Source organism: Platalea leucorodia (assembly GCF_965183815.1).
Source record: "Platalea leucorodia genome assembly, chromosome: 9".
Taxonomy (NCBI): Eukaryota; Metazoa; Chordata; class Aves; order Pelecaniformes; family Threskiornithidae; genus Platalea; species Platalea leucorodia.
In genome coordinates, this window is record NC_138831.1 from 33,930,514 (window position 1) to 33,949,936 (window position 19,423).

General features: G+C 40.3%; 1 protein-coding gene and 1 long non-coding RNA gene across 2 annotated transcripts in view; one reads left to right on the forward strand and one right to left on the reverse strand.

The window, feature by feature from the left end:
• The first annotated feature begins 1,185 nt into the window (after positions 1–1,185).
• On the forward strand, positions 1,186–17,867 carry LOC309594969. Its single transcript, XR_014229164.1, has 9 exons — positions 1,186–1,821; positions 2,674–2,939; positions 3,594–3,661; positions 5,002–5,108; positions 5,693–5,818; positions 10,135–10,314; positions 11,029–11,122; positions 17,331–17,409; positions 17,788–17,867. It is a non-coding gene; the product is annotated as an uncharacterized lncRNA (long non-coding RNA).
• KLF13 (KLF transcription factor 13) overlaps positions 13,283–19,423 on the reverse strand; it is a 36,677-nt gene continuing 30,536 nt past the window's right edge. The window contains exon 2 of the mRNA XM_082321408.1: positions 13,283–18,853. Coding sequence (XP_082177534.1) covers positions 18,561–18,853 — 293 coding nt within the window. The 3' untranslated portion in view covers positions 13,283–18,560. The remainder of the gene's footprint in view (positions 18,854–19,423) is intronic.

A 19,423-nucleotide genomic window follows, 5' to 3' on the forward strand; every position in this document is an offset into this window, starting at 1 on the left:
GATTCTATTATTTCAATAAACAATATAATAGATATATCAGAAAATTATTTAAAGCTGAAGTGACTTTTCAGGTTTCTCAGTGTTTGACCATTTTCACCCAAAACTTTTATCCCATATGAAAGGAGTGAATTTATCTTTTCCCATTCCCTTCCCTATTCATACTTTAAAGACGCGATTGGTTGCAGTCACTTTTGTCTGCAAACTAAACAGTTGATCGTTTTTAAGCTTACTGCCATATCATGTTTAAATCCATTGTCCAAAAGAAACAGGAGTGTTAATTAACGTTAAAGCATAATGAATATTTTTTGTTGTGAAAAGTGTGAGTTCTTGAGAACCTTTTCTACATGCGGTTTTCATTCAAATTCAATTTAAATGTCATTTTTAATCTGATCCATACTTTGACAAAGATGATGTGTAAGAGCTGTTTTTAGCAGTTGGATTGTTACTTTGTAAAGTATTAAAGCACTAAACCAATTTTTGCAATAGGTAGTAAAACTTGCTTTTGTTTTGAAAAACTTCCAGTTATAACTGTCGCACTTTTTATAGCAGAACTGTATTTAATTTCTTTCTTTTATGAAAGATTACTCAAAGTAACTGATAGCTCTGTAATCTGTGTGAATTGGCTTCTCCATTATTTGAAACTGAGAGAAGCTATAATGCCTATTCAATAAAATTAACTTATTTCTAAAGTATCCGTTTGCTTGAATTCTTGTTTGTGCTTTTTGGGTACTCTCCTCAATGTTGTGCTGGGGAAACACTGAAGCCTAGAAAAGAAACAAGGCGCAAGGGGCATGCTGCAGTCCGGGGGTGGGGGGTTAATTGGCTCACCGCAGGCTTGCTTTCTGCTGCCGTAGGAGAAGATTTTAAGTTTGATTTCAAGATTAATTTGCATAACTTGGATAACTCTGACACTCTGAGGCAAAAGCCAGAAATCGGGCACTGCCAGGCCTGTTCACCTTTTGTTTGTACAGCCTATTCCTAGTTCCTAGGCTCCGAAGGCAGAAGGCCCCTCGGTGCAAGGAGAGGCAGTGCTGCTTTGCCGCTGTGCGGCTGCAGTACAGGCTGGGCTGTGACTGTCACTGTCACCGTCCTCAGGAAATCTATGCCTGTGTAATCAGGCGGCAGACAGGATATTTGTCAAACAACTATTTTTGAGTTACGGTGTTTCTTTAGAGAAACCTCAAGTGGTGAAGAAGACATATTAACATGCGGTAAGTTGTTCCAACAGTTAATTAGCCGGTTTTTAAAAAACTTTTGTCTCTAACCTGAATTTGCCTACCTCCAGTTTCTGCCTTTGGATCTCATTTCGTTCCCGTCTGATTGAGGAGTTGTCTCTTGCCCTTGAACTGCTTGTACCCTCTAGTGGGGCCATCCCTTAACCTTCTCTGTGTCAGGCTAAGCAGATCGTGCTTTCTGAGGCTGTTGCAAAGGCATATTTCCAGTTCCTGGAGTGTAATCTTTCTCATGCCTGTGCTTCAAGTCTCCTCCAGCCTTTTAACATCTCCCTTGATCTGTAAATACCTGAATTAGACTGAAAGCTCTTTGTGAAATACACACCAGCTCCAACAAGGATTAATTCAGGCAGACTCTGCTGCAGACTATTGGACAGCCTCTCTTGTGAATTAGTCTGATTCTGTGTAAGTATTGGTAGCATTTACATTTCGGTACAAGTTTATTTCCTAACTGAAATTATTGTATAGTTATTCACAAAGATGTCTTTAGTCTTTCTGGCCATAAGATGTACAAGGAACTCTCGTTCAGCTGCTCTCGGACCTAGTATTTTTCAGAGTCCGTGCTTCCTGAGCCAGAGTCCTCCATCTGGTGAGTACAGCCAAGTTGTTGGTTTTTTCCTAAATGTCTGAGTTAATTTTGATTGTATCAAACACACTTGGTTTGTTTGTACCCAGTTTACTGAGCAGTCCAGATTACTCTGTATTAGCATCCAATCATTTAATCTCCTAATATTATTAATAATTCTTTTAAGCACTTTCCCCTGGTGATCGATAAAACTAGTAGTTAGTGTTGTGCTGGCTCTCTCTGAGGCAGTGGATTGGTGATTAATTTTTATCAGTTAAACTTCTAATCTTTTCAAGTAATCTAAAAAGATTTGAAAGGGCCTATTTCTTATAACATAATACTGACTTTTTTTATTTTACCCTTCTTTCATTCTTGATTCAAGTTCCATACTAACCATTTTGTTGTGCCTGTGTTCACAGTGCGTGTTTACCTTCAATAGCTGCTGTTTGACATCATCTTGAATTTGAATTGGGGATAAATCAGGCAGTAAAATAGGGGGGGGAGGGGGGGGGATAAAAGAAATCTTTGAACATGTCTACCTGTTCTGCAGATCTCAAAGGTTTCCATCTCCTAATATGTCAACCTGCTGTTAGGGTTTCCTTTCTTCCTGGTGCAAGCACACTGTACCTAAAGACAGAAGAGAAGCTAAGGGTCAGCACACCTAACTCCATAGAGGTTATGGACTTGCTCAGATCTGTGCATCTGATGACGAGTTTTCTTAACTGGCATGACTAGTTTCTAGGAATATGGTTCTTAAATATTAGGACATTGAATATTAAACTTATCTGCCTGGCTGATTCATACTGGAATTATTTTACCTTTATTGCAGTGGTACATGAAATAATTCTTGTGTACTATTTTTGTATTTCTTTAAAGGCCACAATCATGCAATTTCTTCAATACAATCAGATTCCTGAATCCTTCTAGAGCTTTATCAACTCCAGGGGGGCTTCAGGAAAACGCAGGGCAGACTTGCTTGCAGAACTGGAATTTACACTCAAGAAAGACTTTGAGACTTCCCTGGGAGAAGGACATTAAAGCAACATAAAGCTTTACTTGTTGAAATCTAGCATTGGTTGGCCTCCGTGATCGGCATCCTGGCCAAAATCCGAACATCCAGATTCCCGCAGCTTGTTTTGGAGGTTTGTTTCCTTTTCGCTGTCTGCTCGGAGCTATCATGGATAGTTCAGTCAATCCAGAAGTTTGGAAAATAGCATTTTAATTTATGCTCTTTGTTGCTAATCTCTCTTATAAATAGTTTTAAAGAGGAAAACCAGTGTTAGTAAATAATGACTTCCTTTGGGTCCCCCTGTCAAATGCCTCTGTTTGGGGTGAACCTCCTCCTCTGATGGCTTGCTCGTTGCACTAACCTGCACTGCAGTTGCCCCTGGGCAACTGTTACCAGTTAACCATCTCTTGGTCTCTCGCTGTGGGGATGCAGGAAGCAGTGTTGCTGTCACACACCACGACACAGAAAACTCGTGATAGATGCTTATTTTTAATAGCATATAGTGAAAATTTTGTTTTTTAAGGAAAAGAGAGGAAATAGCCCACATCTGCAGAGTGCTGATAAAAAGGAATTCTCCCCAGCCTGTCAGCTTTGTCATAAGTGATTCCAATTTTCTTCTGCGGCATTTTTTGTCCTCACCAAACTAACTAGCATTTATAGTTGATTTCTGGTAACTTCAAATCCTATCCAAAAAAGTTACATAATGTACTCCTAATGTTGTCATCTTTGCTACAGGAAAACTTTTTTTTTTTTTTTTTTAATTTTCATTTGTTTGATTTCTATGCAGATGGCTCAGTTAAACTCCATGTGTAACTAGGAAATACTTCTAAAAAGCAGCGGTTTTGGACTCCCCATGTGAGTCAGATTTCTAAACCTTGCCATTTGTAAGATAAATAAATTTCAGGAAAGATTACTGACTAGGTAAACTTTACCCCTAGTACTAAGAGGGCAGCTCTGTAGCCAGAACTGTTAAAAAGCATATCATGTGTGCGTTATCTGATTGGATTTTAATACTTCAAATAGTTCAGTAAGTAACTAGCTTGAAAACAAAAAGGTTTTACAAAATTAACCATATTTAAGTGCATACTTGATTTTACTTTTCAGAGTTGTGTTCTACTTCCTGTGGTCTCCTTAAATAAATCTATGGATCCCTCTGAGTTGCTACCATGTCTGAAAGACTCCCTCTACTTATAACACAGTTGCAATGTTCGTTTTTTGTGTAACTACATTTGCAAGAAAAAAGTGCATTTTAAAGAAGAAACTGAGTACCTTTCCCCAAAACTCCACCCAACTTGGATGCCTTGCTGAAATAAAGCCGTTGTTAATATTGTTAACTCAGAGGAAGCAAAATGAAAGTCGTTCAAACGACCTAACATAGCTATAAAACTCAAATTGAGAACAAGTACCAGTCATGTGGGAAAAATTTAGTTTCTCCTCGCTGTGGTAGGGGTTGATTCTCCCTTGTCTAATTTCAGTGTACATTGGAAATGGTGACGATGGAATTGCGCCATTGAAAAGCATCTGTATCACAGTTACCACGTGGGAGGAAGGAGTCACAGATCAGGGACATACTGTAAATGGAGAGTGCACTGCAGGTGTTGCCCCTCAGGGTCAATAATCTAAAAACAAACAAACAAAAGGCCAGAGGTAGGTAGAGTGGAGAACTCAGAGAGGCATAAGGATCCTAAAACAGAAGTAGAAACTGTGGCTGGCATGCCAGCTGTGTGTCTCCTAGGAGGGACGATGAAGACTTTAAGGAGAAAGCAGACTTTACAGGGCTACACTAGGAGCTGATAATAATGTTTTACAAGACTGCTAAATGGCTAATCTAAACTCAAAATTTCCATGAATCTAAGACAAAAAATGAACAAAAATATGATTATTATTACAGTGACCAGCATTTGCCTAAATGTCTAGCTACATGCAGCATAAGAACTAAGAGAAATCTGATTGATGAAGCAAAGGCCAAGGCAGTTACCTGAGCTCCGGGAGCTGCAGAGATTCCTAAAGGATTCCTGGCCTCCCTCTGTTGTGCCCCGTTTTACACTTGCAGGATGAAAATACTGTCTTTCTGCACAGAAAAATGTTAAGTCACTCTGTTCACTCCAGAAGGTCACAGAACTATCTGAACAGAAAAGCCCACGTGTCTCAGTGCTGTGCAGAATAATACTGAATTTACTTTCTTCATTCTACAGCAAATCATCTTCAGGATGGCCACAAAGATCGAAAACTGTTGGAGTGACTGGAATGAAAGCAAGGCAGACCCAAGCATCCATGCCTCTTACGCAAGATTCAACAGCATGTAAGTCATGGTATATTCAAGTTTTTTGAAATGTAAAATACCACACATTAGACTTCATCTGCCAATTATAATAAAAAACCCTGATCATTGAACTGAAGTGAGTAGGAAGGCGATGGAGCAAATGCCAGTGGCTAGGGTAGGACCCAGTTATTAATACATTTTAATTAGTCAGTGTGTGAGTGTATTTACCATAGGTAGACCAGAGAAAGCTGCCTACATAAGGCCCTGCCTATGTAAGATGGGTAGGAGCAGCAACTAAGCCCTTTGTCACAGTTACAGAGAGAGCAAGCATCCAGTCTGGCCCTGTGAAATCTGTTGTTAAACCTCACAGGTGATCCTTCTACAAGTCAGTGTCCCTGCTGTTCCAGGCTGCATTAGATCAGACCTCATTCCTCCTGAGGCAGACGCTGCTGTCAGCTCAGTATCTGTCGTCTGCTCTGTCCCGGCTGCCTCTTGAGTTGTGTGAGCTGCCCCAGGAGGTCACCAGGTGCTCCTGCCCCGTAGCGAATGCTGACAGCACAGGAAGATAGATCTTCACAACTGCCATTTTATATGCACTTTCTGTTGCTTGTATGTGTCCCCAGCACAGTGGTTTTGGCATGCTGATAAACATAATACAAGAGTCCCGTTAAATTTGACGCCCCATTTCCTGCCTAGAAAAACGGGAGGAGTTTTGATTTCTCTGCTCTAGAACTGCACTTGATTTGAAGGTAAGTACAAAACATTGGAATTAGTAAGTGATGGGAATGTAACTGCAGGGTAAAACTCCTCTCTCTCTTTTTGCAGTGGTGATGGGTAACGTTCTCCAAACGACATAATTTATGTTAACAGAGAAGAATCATGAGTATCATGAGTTTGGTATCAGAGCTGGTCGTAACATCTGTTATTGACTTCTTGTCTTCTGCACAGTATTCCAGGCAAACATAAAACTGGCAAATGTACCATCTAGGGGATTTTAAATGTTGGCAGAAGGTTCGTGTAAAAAGTGTTGCTTTTCTTCTTTAAAGAAAGGTTTTTAACTTAAGAAATTACAAAGAAAAAAGGAAGTTGTTTCCAGACGTGAGCTCAAATTATGGATGTGCGACTACATAAAATAACCAACTACTCCCTGACTTTTTCAACAGAGTTTAAACAGCTCCATAGCCCTTTCTTTTCAAAAAGCTGACCCATGACTTGTCTTGATAATTTTCCAGAATTCCGGGTTCTAGCTGGGATTTAATATAGTAACCAACACTTTGCAGAAGGCTAGTTAATATGTTACCAAGCATGTTACAAATTTGCCATCAGAACTAAAGAATTTGTGGGGTTGAGAGAGTGGGACACATCCACGAAGGAAGGCAGCTCTGAGGCAGGGCTGTGCTTATAGGCAGACAGCACTAATTCTGCTCTAGCGTCCAGAGCTCTTACCCGGAGCAGATCTGGCTAAGGAGGAAAGCGCCCATCCTGTGTCCCCGCCGGCTCCGCGCGTGTATCTCTGGGAGGTACCCACAGACGTCGATGGCAGTGGCTGTTGTTCGGTACTTGTCACCTGAGAGCTGGATGCACTCACTGAGCTCGTTTCCCATGTGGCAATTAAATCTGTTGCTGTCTGATGGCCTTTGAGGTACTTGCTGTGCCTCTGGCTTAGATTTGGACAGTCAGGAGGGGGCTATGTATCTTTAGAACTGATAAAACCTGTACCGGAGCCAGTCCGCTTTGGCTTCTGCTGTTCATACAATGACCCTTGTTTTTTGAGGAAATTATCAGAGAAGCCAGGAGCTCATTAGCTGTATCATAAATATCTCATGAATTTGGGTTTCTAAGATCTGTGGACAATACTGCTGTAACATTTTATTATCAAAAGTAACTGAAAGCAAATACAAAATGTAAATGCTTCAGCATTACTTTTACTGTATAGTGCTCTGTATCATTAAAATGTGGCTAGCACCAAGTAGTTCAAATGCTCATTACCCTGTCACATCTGCAAACCTTTTTAAAGTTAGAAATACTGTTCATTAGAAAAGACACTCTGTAGCATGTCCTTATTCTTCCAATCGTTTTATCATTCATGGGAGATGACATTTACCTCCCTGAGCTTAGAAATAAACAGATCCTCGTCCAGCAGGTTTGCAAAGAGGTTCTGTGTAATTAGAGGCATGGGGGCAAGTGTTTAGCAGGCAGGTAGGAAATTCTGCTGAATAATTCCCAGGGATTTTTCTTAGCAACAACCCTTCCCAGACCGCAGCATGCTTACAGGAAATGGCAGTTCTAAGTTAAAAAGATAATTTTTGTGTGATACTCCCCAACGCAAAGAGGGAACTCTTCAGAGGCACCTAAAAGGGAGGTACTGCTTTAGATACTAACTGCTGCCCCCTGACATGTTCTGCTTCCCTTAGATATTTCGCACAAATGTTCCCTCTGGTGTCAGGAATTTACAAGCTGGGCTCCGTCCGAGATTAGGTGACGCCTACAGTATACAAATTTGTGTGTGTGTAACGGTGAATATGGATTGTGGTTGGATAGTAGGGAGCCAGAGTGTTTTTCCTTGGAGGAGGGTGAAGATGCCATTCACGTCTGTGTTGATTGCAAGGTGCTGTGCAGAAGGTGCTGAGCAGGCAAGCAAGGAGGCCCTGCTCTGAAGCAGATGCTGTTCGGAGTGAGATGGGATGTGAACATACGAAGAGAAGATGACTAAGGAAAGGCTTTTTTCTTCTACAGGCAATGGTAACATTAATACTGATAGAAGACTGTGTCGTAAGGCTGAGGGATGTGAATTTAAACCATTGCTATCAGTAAAATAATAGATGAATTTTGAAAGCATTGCACGTGTTGTTCCATCATGTTTCAGCTCCTCTATCCAAGAGGGCGGGGTTTTTTTCTGAGAACCTCCCATCTTAGTTCATAAAACAGATTTTCTGGCCTTATAATAGCCCTGTACTTCAGGCAGATTATTTTAAGGACCTGGTGAGGGTGCTGCGTAACTTGGCTGTGATTTTTCTCTTACTGCGTAACTTCATGCACAGAACTGGGCAGAGCCTGTGCCAGTTGTTCTCGAGGTCCCAGCCAGCCCCTCCCAAAGCCAGATCGCAACTCGCAGAGAAGCTGGGAGCCTCAGCACAGCTGAGAGCTATACAAAACCATAGCCAGAGTACAGCTGCGTTTTAAAGCTGGGCATTCAGCTGTGCCTTCACTCCTATTTAATAACAGTTAAGTGGTGAAGCACTGTCTTCTTGAAATGCTTCCCCTCTCTTAGCAAACACCATGTAACATACAATTTTTACAGTGACTTGTAGCATATTTTTACTCATGAAATATAACCCTTCCTTTTCAGTCCTCCTTAATCATAGTGATTTTGTGGAGAATACCAAATTTTCCATTCTTGGACTTAAAGCTTGATTTTTTCCTTATTTCCTTTGGCATTAATTATCCCACCTAAAAATAGACAGGTGGAGTCCAAAAATATCCAGTGGAGCCTTAATGGAAGGTTTCTTACAGGGAAACCAACAGCCAGGCCTGATTTATTCACCCAGTCTTCTTGTTTGTGCAGTCCCACCCTCCACAAGGTTTCTGTTTCCTAGGCTTGCCTCTTGTTCGCTCACTCGGGTTATTCAGCACAGCTGCTTGCGAGGGCACGGTAAGGGGAAACCATCCCTTACCCAGTCTTCAGGGAAAGTTGCAAAAGCTGGGGTGTGCTGTGGCTGCTTTCACACCCACGGCCCCTGAGAGTGACTCCCCTCCCGCAGGGAGGAAGGTGGCTGTAGGTCATTTCTTTTGAGGGATCTGCCGACCTGCTCTGCCTTCTGCGGCCAGCCCACGCCTGCTGCCCGTGAGCACCGGCGTCTCCCTGGGCCCCGGCCCTGTGAGCTGGGGGCAGGGCTCGCTGTGGCGGCAGAGGAGGGATTGGCAATCCTGAACAAAACTTTCTTCTTCCTTCTTCCTCTCAAGTCATCCTATTCCTCCCAGCAGTCTGCAAACGGCAGTTTGTACGGCAGCCCCAGAGTGGGAAAGCTTGGTATTTGTTTTACGACTTCCAAAGTCAACAAAAAGGTTGCATGTTAAACCAGACCTGTAAGGCCTTGCAACTTCGTGGGACATTATTGTGTGTAATATCAAAGGGTTTGGATAGTTCTCAGCACAGTAATAGAGGCCAAAGGAAGAAACAGAGAAAATGGACTTGTCTCAGGTCTGATCAGCGGTGATTCTGCATTTTGGTGTAGGAAGTCTTGATACAGCCTGGGTTTGGGGCCAGCCACTTGTGGGGGTCCCCATCTCATTACTCCCCTCTGGGAAGATAATAGTTGTGGTGTTGATTCTTAGATGTATGTGAGCTTCCAAATGTGGCATTTTCCAGAGAGAGTCCCAAACGGACATCTTTTTTGCAGTGGGTGGGGCATGGAGCTTGAGAGAAAAATTGCAGGGTCTTTGAAATGCAAAGCTTTGAAGTTTAAAAAAGCTAGCAAATTCCTGTTGCAGTTCACTGTCTGTGGAAAATCTGGAAGGTAAGACTTTTAACCAAAGAGAATGGATAAAATATTTAAAAGTAACAGACTAGGGAAGTGTGGCTTTCATGTTTTAACTGTTTATGCAGTGGTGGAGAAGGTGAACTTGATTCAAAAAGTGTGTACCAAACAACATTGTTGGTCTGTGCCTTGTTTCTCTTCCACTCAGAGGCTTTGAGTGCGTGCAGATCACTGACGTAAAATGCGTGTGTGGTGGAAGGAGGAGGGAGGAATTTCTCTCTTCCCGTTGCTATTGTGTTTTGTTATGTTTTGTGTCTGTTCAGTTTGTCTCCAGGATCAGAGAAATGACTCAGAAAGTTATTTCCACAATAGGAGAGCATGGGAAAACACAAACATCGGTCTCTTAAAGACGCACAGTCCTGTTTATTACTCACTAACATGCCTTACCTTCTAGTCATTTGGAAATGCTACCACATGAGCCATCTTACTCCTTTCTGTAGACCGCCTTTTGGATTTTGCACCTTAGGCCTTTCTTTTTCTCTCTAGAAAATGACATAAAATTGCCTTACCCTATACTCTTTTCTCAGGCAGGCACATTTATCCAGCGACGCAGAGAAAAAACGTCGGCTCAGCAGAGACCTGCCAGCAACAGTGTCTCAGAGCCTCTCTTAGCCCAGCCCCTGATGCCAACCCCTCTTTTCCTGTTGAAGATTTGTTCCAGACAGTGGAGCCAAAGATTAAATCTATCTCCTGCCAGTGCCAACCAGGTAGGACAGGTTGATCCTTTATTTACAATTATGATGAGGAAGCAATTATACTCTAGAGCTGTTTTCTCTTGGTAAGGTAGAGTTATCACTAAGCTCAGTGTTTAGGTTTTGTTAGCAGACCTTCGGTGCCTGTTCTTGCCTAAAACCCCACTCCGATGTTCTCACATCTCTTTTCTTCACTCTTTTTTTTCCCTGCAGACTTGTTTAATGTAATCTTGTTCTCCGAGTTGCCCAAAGCACAAATCTGGCTCCCAAAGCCAGTGTTCATTCATGCTTCCCTCTTCCCCTCTTGCTGCTCAGATGTCTGGGCATCCAGACATCTTGTCTGGTGCATGGATTGAGAAATCTATTAAAATAATCCCTCCCTCTCTCTTTATACGCCTAGCTGTGCCAGCAACGCATTGTAGCTAGCTAGATGCGTGTGCTTGCCTGCTTGAGTTACGGTTTGACTTAGCTCCCTCCTCTACTGCTCTTAGAAAAGATGATGCGGCCTCTGGTATTTGGAGATGCTGCCTAGCTTGCTTGCTCTGAAATTCTTTAGGAAGCCCCATGCGTATTCTGGTGCCGTATGAGCCTTTCTGGTCAGCTGCTAGAAACACTCAGCTTGTCTCATTGCCCTCACCTCTTTTTTATTTTGGTCTCCATCTTCTCTCACTTTTCTCTCTGTTTCTATTGACTGTGTATTTATATTTACGTCACTTCAATCTCTTGCAGTCAACTAGCAAAGCATGCCATGGGTGTGATTCCTTGAAAAGCTGGGGCAATGAACCTTAAGGTGGACTACTTTGGAGCCAGAAATGATACACAGGTAAATGTAAATAGGAAAATCCTATCCTAATGCTAGCAGTACTCTCGCTTCTCTTCTGAACTGATGGACTACTGCCAAGACTATGAACATTTCATGGCAAATGCTGAGTCACAGGCAAGACAGAAACCCATGCATTTAGCAACCCGAGAGGAGAAGTTTCTTTTGCAGATGAGAATGAGTTAATACACATGTTTCAGAGTGTGGGTGTCTGGGTGGGGAGGCACAAAACATTACAGTACCAAGGCAACAACTCCATACTTAAACGGAAAAGGCATATCCTTTTAGAAGGATTTGTTTCTCTTTTCATTCTTCTAGAAAGTTTAGAAAGTAATCTTTGACTGCTTTTCTGTTATTCAACACGAGGCAGATCCTTCATGTAGGAAGGCTTCAGAAATGCCACTCTTCAGGGCCTATTTTCACAAACGGTGCCTAGAAGTGTTGTGTAACCTGTATTTTCAAGAAACTTCAGACTCATTCCTTCACAGAAAAGAGGAGCAAGGCTCTGTATCAACTTTCTCCAGCATGAGTGAAATAAGACCCCTCACCACCTCCTCCCTTAGTACAAACAGTGAATTCAGATGGAGCGAGTGGCCAAAAAACCGGGTAGCAGCAGAGGTTACACATGTCACACCCTTTCTATAGGAACAAACTAGCAAAAAGCAACTGGACTTCTAAAGCAGCTGCCTAGCCTCTCTGTCCAAGGGCGAAACTTGAACTAAGAATTGTGAATGGGGTGAGAGGACATCTGAGGAAGCATGAAGGGAAAGACTGCCAGGGGGAGGGTGATGTTAGCTACTTCAGTGGATCTGAAATGGAAGAAGTTCAACAGACAGACTGATACACAAGGCCTGCAAGGGAGCTTCAACTCACTCGGGTATTAGATGGTTTACCAGGATTTTTGCTAGAGGATTCTCACTACCTGAATGCTTCAGAGAGTCCTCCGTCCGGGATTTCCCAATTATAACACAGACATTGAGAACAAGCAGTGAGAGGCCACGTCACACTAATGTTAGTAGAAAAGAATGAAATGAACCTGTGGTTTTCTGCTGGACAGAAGCATTTTGTCTTCTGTTCCAGTGAGGGTTCACTAATAAAGAGTCAGGGCTATCCATTGCATGCCCAAAGAGTACGTTACTCGCAGATAATGAGCCCTTAAATACTGTGTTAACATAGTTAAGCATTTCTGTGATTTAGCTAGTTCCTCTGTGTAAGTTACAAAATAGCAGTCGATCATAGACAGATACAGATGTACAAGCTAATAGGTGCATGGTCAGAGATAATGAGTAGAACTGACAGTTCAACACTGTAATGAATACATGGGGAAACCTGCTATTAAAGATAATGGCTCTCCAAGTTATTTGCTCTGAACAGTTTTCATGACCCCTGTACAAGAAAATGTGCTAATTTTAAAGTAATTCCCGCAATTGCCCCTAGCTTAGCAAGGATATTTTAGCTTTCATCTTTCAACAGTAGTCCGCTGTTTTAAATTATTTTTGCAATCAGTTATAATGTTCTGTAGGCACATATTCATTATAGGGCACAAAATTGTTTTCCTGGGGGTGTGGTGTTACTTTCAAAGGAGGATAAAGGCATACATCTGCCATTGCCTCATGTCTTTGAGAAAGTCGCTCAAATCTCTTGTGTTTCAATTTCCTCATCTTTCAAATTAGGAAAGAACATTTCAGGGTGCTGTGAGATTAAATTATGACTGTTTTGATATGGCATTGCCACTTGTGGAGATGGTATCAGAAATTTGCAAAGAACTGAGCTTTGAAAGAAAGGATGGTTGACTCTCTGACCTTTAGGTCATGCATGTTAATCCCATAACCATCTTGTAAAGAAAAACACAGTATATACCAGCTTTGAGAAAGGAGTTTCACTATGCAACTATAAAATAAAGCAGAGAAGAGTACAAAACAAACATCACAGAAACTTTCTGTCAATGTTTTTTTAAAAAAAAACATTTTAAACAAGAGCACTGGGTGAAATTTAAACAAAGATATCAAACAAGATATCAAGCCTCAAACAAACAGCAAAAATGTTAACAATTGATGCTTTTTAACTGATATATAGGGAAGGAAATTAAGAGAAACCCAATCTTTCATAGTTAAAGTTTTATTTTGGAAAATGTAAACGTCACTAACCATGCATACAAGTTAAGACGATATTTTACAGTTGTTAATTTTCTTCCTTTTTCCTTTCTTTTTCCTTTTTTATTGTTGTTGCATAGGACATTATCACAATATATAATCTATGCAGTACAAAATACATAAAAAGTTACAGCAGAGCAAGAGTAGATGAACATATAACTGTACAACTGTAATACTTCAATGTAGTGATTTAAAGAGTTGGAAAGTGACCCATGGAAGCATTCATGTGCTGCTGATAAAACTGTACAAGTGAAGATGACACCAGTAACATTATAGTTCACCAAAGCTGGAAATATATATGTAAACACATGCACACTTACTGGCATACATATCTTCTGTCACCCACACAGGCATGTGCTTGTGAAAAAGCACGTGCCTGCACACACGCATCCCCCAGAATGCATATATATACAAGTAACTGCAGCTGTAACCAGAGATGAAACTCAACCACAAATCTCAAAAAAAACAGGTTCAAACTTTCCAAATGCAATGGCATTTGCATATAGGATTTTGGTTCAGACTCACCACTAATTATAATGAAATGGATACCTATTTTTGCTCTGTAGACATCCCTTCATTATTTGATGTGTAGTATATACACACTGCTGTGTATTTATGTATACACACATGTACTATACAAGATACACATATATATGTATTTATATATATGTGCATATGCTTATATAAATCCATATATATAAATATTTATATATATATATATATATATTTAAAAAAAAACCTATACCAGTGGATGGGCTTTTGCATTCTATATTCTGGCTTATGGGGTAAACAAGTATAATTCGGTTATTTTCTTCTGCCTAAGGCTATAGCTTTATCCCCCAAAGAGTTAAAAATACAGATGTTCATCATTCCATTCACTGACATAGACGATATGTTAGCACCCAATGCACAAACAGATCGTGGGATGGAGTAAAAGAGCACCTGAAAGTCAGTTTGTAGGCATCACCTGATGAAATTAGTAAATCAAATGGCAATGAAGAGGCAAGCTTTAAGTATGCGGAGTTCATTTTCCTTGTTCTTTCTTCACAAACCATGTTCCCCAAAACAACGATGCACTTCACACAGTACAAATTCTAGAACTCATGGCAAAGAACTGGAGAAAAGCAGTTGTGAATGTGAATAGCTACAAATGTGTAAGCTCCTCACACAGACTTTTACTGCCTGGCTGCATGAAACGTGGAAAGTGCTGAACATCTGTATAGTAGGTAATGAGGCTTTAAAGGTGTACAGAGGCTCTCATAGCTAAAAGTTATAGCAAGGGTTAATGCAGTAAAGAGGGTAGGATACATACAGGATGTTACCATCAAACAGAGGCTTCTGATGACTTGTTATAAATACATACCTTTGCAGTTAAATGTAAACAGATACTATGCATATATTATAAAAGCAAAGAACAACTAATTTGCAGATATAAACAATTCTCACAATAAAATCTAGCTGCCAGGAGTTTGCCAGAACTGCTTTCTAAGAAGCAGGATGAAAACTGAATTCATGTGGCCATTAATGCACTTTAGGCCTTTGCACAGATGAAGTTAATGGAAGGGGTGAATGAGTTTCTAAGAGCATCTTTAGTCTCAGTTGAGTGGCGGTAGTGAAGTGACGATTTTAACTTGCACCCGTTTCCTTTAGCAAGGCAGTTAAGCTCAGCTCTTACAGAGGAAGCTAGAATCATGGCTGGAGAAAAACAAACTTTCAGGGCTTTCTTAATAAACCTGTTGTTATATTCTTAAATTAAAAGAAAAAAAAATCAGGGCAATTTTGTAGTTTGTGGGGATTCACCTCAACAGGAAAGGAGGTGGCAGATGCACACTGCTCCAAATGGAGGACTGTGAAGAAATCTGCACCTTGCCAGAGCAGTATTTCCCGAGAGTGCAATGTTTGTTGCTATGCCAGGAGACTGTTTTAGGTTACACCTCTGGGTGACACAACAAAAGGGTAAAATTCTGAGGTTAGTTTGGATAAGCACCCAGATTTCAAAACGTAATTTGAGGTGTTCAGACTTCTCATATCTGCAAAACTCAGGAGGAACAATCATGAGAATGGGAGTCTTATGACCTTGCTGGTGCTTCTTTTCTAGCATCTAGCAGATGCTAGAAAACCCCAAACACTCTCTTTCAATATGAAAATATCAAGAAAAGTTTTATTCACATTCAGTTTTGGAAACTACTAGTGGTTTGGAATTCATCATTTTATCTTAAAGCTATCATGTATTAAACATTTAATGGAAATATTTGAAACTCCAGCTTGGATTTTAAAACACAGTAATTTGTCAGCCTAACACACTTTGAGGTGTTTACAGCTAAGATGTAAAAAAAAACAGTTTTAATGACAAATTTCAGAGAATTTCCTGAAAGTGTAGCTATGTTGGCTATATATAGTCTCATAGCCTTCTCATTAGATGAACTGGCTGAACTAGCAATTCGACTTTGAACTTTTTTTTTTTTTTTTTCCCCCGCTTAACCTTGGAGAATTATTAGTAATCTCTATGAGGAATACATGTAAAATGCTTAGTTTACTGTTTGAGTTAAAGATTACATAGTTCTTGTGTCACTCAGAATAGGTTGTCCCATAATCTTTATATCCCATCATCTCAATGCTAATAAAACCTGGTGCAAATATTCTTTCTCCAGGCTCTTAAGACAGCTTGTTTGTAATGCACCTACTGATTCATGCTGAATTATTATGCCCTAAATAAATGACTGGAGTGGTTCCTCCTTTGCTAAAGATTAAATGATGCTCTTGTTGGAAAAGATGATTTTACAAGAAACTGAACTTAGAACATGAAGCCTATGATTTTTGCTGATACTTAGTTCTCCTTTTGATTTTGGTGTGTGTCGTCCCCCCCATCCCTCTATTAAGGTATAATGATAATGCAAAACGTGTTTATGACTTGTTTCGAAGTATGTGCACAAGACACAGCTGACCTGTAGAATTCCTTTAGCTAGGTATCTTAAATGCCTCTACTAACTACAGCACAAGAGCACTTTTAGCAGTCACAGAAATGATTGGAATGTGAATTCCTGTTACCTGAATTGTATGAAGTTGTTAAAATTATGTAGATGAGTAGATGAGATTTAAAAAAAAAAGCAAAAAAGAAAAGAGGAAATCTGTGGAGGCAAACAGATCTGGCTTTCCCCTAACTCACAGTGGTTAGGCAACTCATCACACAAACTCAACAATATTTGTCATCTTGCCAAAAAACCTTACGATGTTCTTCCATTTTCTGTGAAATGAAACAGTAGAATTGTGCCTCGCATGGCTTCCAATTCAAAAGGGGAAAAATGTGATTTTATAGAGGTGAAATCTGAAGCAAATGAAAAAAATACTGAAATGTCTGCACTTTGAACTGTCTTTAAGTATTTATCCATACAACTAATAAGATGCATAATATTAGGAATAATGTAAATATTATGGAAGTACCTATGAAACTACTTGGAAATCTATATTAGCCTGTCACAGTTAATATACAGTACAATAAAAACTTGCAAAATTGGATCAATGCAAAGCAGCAAGTAAGATACAGGTTCATTTGGAATGTGGAGGCATTCACTTGATATCAAATGGCAGCTTTGGCATAGAGTTTCTTTTCACCATGCTACACTTAACTGCATTTATACCCTACAGTAAAAACAAGAAAATCCCAAAAATTCCAGAATCAAAGGAACCTGATTTTATAATATGCACCATCAGACCTAGCCAAACCAAGGAAAGTGTATTTGCTGCTAATGAGGTCTCCAGTACATCACAATGCTCCTGGTCTTTTGCTGCATCTTCTACCATGTAAAACATAAAAATCTACCTCCTAGTGCTCTATCTAGTGTCAAATATTTGAAAGTTATTGAAAACTAGCCAAGATTCCCTTTTTGTTATTAAGCAGTTATTCAGAAATGAGAGCACCTTACTTTATGCTGGTATGTGTATTTTTGAGAAACTTGTAGTAGTGCTGAGCTAAAATGTCATTTTATTTTAAAACTTAAAAATGCATATTTTATTTTTCCAGTCAGAAGATACCTTATGATTTTCATTTCCTTTATCAGCAACCACGATTGTGATGCAACAGGATACAGAAACTATGTCTTAGCCAATTTGTCTTGCTAAGATACAGCTGTACAGTAGGTAGGTACCTTGATAAAAGTTTTGATGGGCATTGGTTCAGCTATGCTATTTCCATAGTTCATTAAAAAAAAAAAAAAAGGACAAAAGAATAAAGAATAAAGAAAATTGTTCAAGTCAGTGTGGTTTGATTTGAATATTCTGTTGGTCCCATACTGAACAGGCAGTGCAGAGAGCTTAACAACTTGGACAGAGTGATGACAGAATGCCTCAAGATTCCATGCCACCTTGCAATAAAATGTTACCCAGTGTAAATATGTTTCCTCGTGATTTAGGTTATTTACTTAAGGCATCTTGTTTAGAATTTTTTCTCAGAATTTTATCTAGCATGAAACAAACAAACAAACAAGTTTATCAACCTCACAGAGATTTTTGCAATAGGAAGTTGGTTTTGGAGCATCTTCAGCATGAAGTGAAAAGATGGCTTGCTACCAAAAGCAGAGGGCAGCTTGAAGAAAGACACGACTCCTGTCTGGACACTCCCCAATGTAGGTATATAATCAGGAAAACATACAATGGAAGAGTCTGGTACTACATTCCAGTACTGGTTTGGTTTTTGTATTGTTTGTTTGTTTTTTTATTTTTTTCCCCAGTGTGTGAAGGAACCTAACAAAAAGCTTCTGAGTGCAAATATATTTACAGAGTAAGGCTGCGGTTAGGGTGTGTCTTCATTGTAATTATTGTGTAACATAAATATCCATCCCTGAGAAAGGAGAAGGGGGACACAATCCAACACAGTTGATTTGTAAGTGTATGTATGCTCATGTTGTGCAATCCGGTCTTACAAAACTACTTTGACACCTGAGGTGAATTAAGTGGGGTTTTTTTCTTTTTTTAGATTTTCTCATTTTTTTATAAAGAATAATCAAGAGGATCTGTAAATGGTTGCAAAATGTATGAAATATTGAGACAGCAGGAGTCACAAAGTGGAACATGTAAGTCTGTCTGTCCATGAGGTTAGAATAGCCACTTGTGTGGTTGGGTAAAGAAAATTTGACTGGAAATTGCAGTGGGAGGCAGCTGATTTAAAAAAAAAAGGGGGGGGGGGGGGGACTGAGGAGGGGAAGCGACAGAGTTTTTTAAATGTGTGCAACACAAACAAAACTCCACGTTAGGTATTAGAGGCAAAGTGCTGACATCCAGTGCAGGTAGGTCTATGGGGAACTGGCAGGGCTAATCGTTGGACTTGAGGCATCTGAGCGGCTGTAGTCACTGACAGACCCTGTTCTTGAGCTGCTTCCACTTCGCCTCTTGAGCATGCTTGGGTGGAAATTGGCATGGCGACGAGCATGCTTTGTCAGATGGTCGCTGCGCATGAAGCGTTTCTCACAGAGGGGACAGCTGAACTTCTTTTCTCCAGTGTGGGTGCGGTAATGGCGGGCCAGCTCATCAGAGCGAGCAAACTTCTTGTTACATCCTTGCCAGTTGCATTCAAAAGGCCGTTCACCTGCAGGAAGCAAACATGGCATGATTAGAAGGGATAGCAATATCTTCCATGGTTTTTTATACGCAAAAGTTAGAATAAAAAGGTTGGGAGCGAGGTAGTGCCACTTGGCACTAACTGGATGGAGAAGGTGTTACTCTGCCAGAGAGGAGGCCACTGTGGTATGCTAACCCATTAAAAAGTACTGTAAGTCAAACTAGTGATACCTTATTTGATAACTGGATCTCCAGGGATGCTGGGCTCCTGATCCTTTCATGGGTATCACATTTCATATCTCTTGTAGTCCGCTGGACTTTACTTCTGGACTTTGACAAGTTCTGTACTGAGCTCTATATAATATTCACTTACAGAATATTCATTGTCCCTATGTCTGTCTGACTCAATGTTGAAGTTCAGGAGGTGTGATGAAGTCTCTCTCTTCAGCTATTTAAAACCAGTTATGGTGAAAATGCAAAATGGCAATTTTGAGGCACTGGATGCGAGGCTCTCACCTTGTATTCTCCACAGCCGTGCCTGTTTTTCCTGCATTTGCTGCAAGGTACTACGGTTTCTCTTGTTCACTGCCTTAGGTCT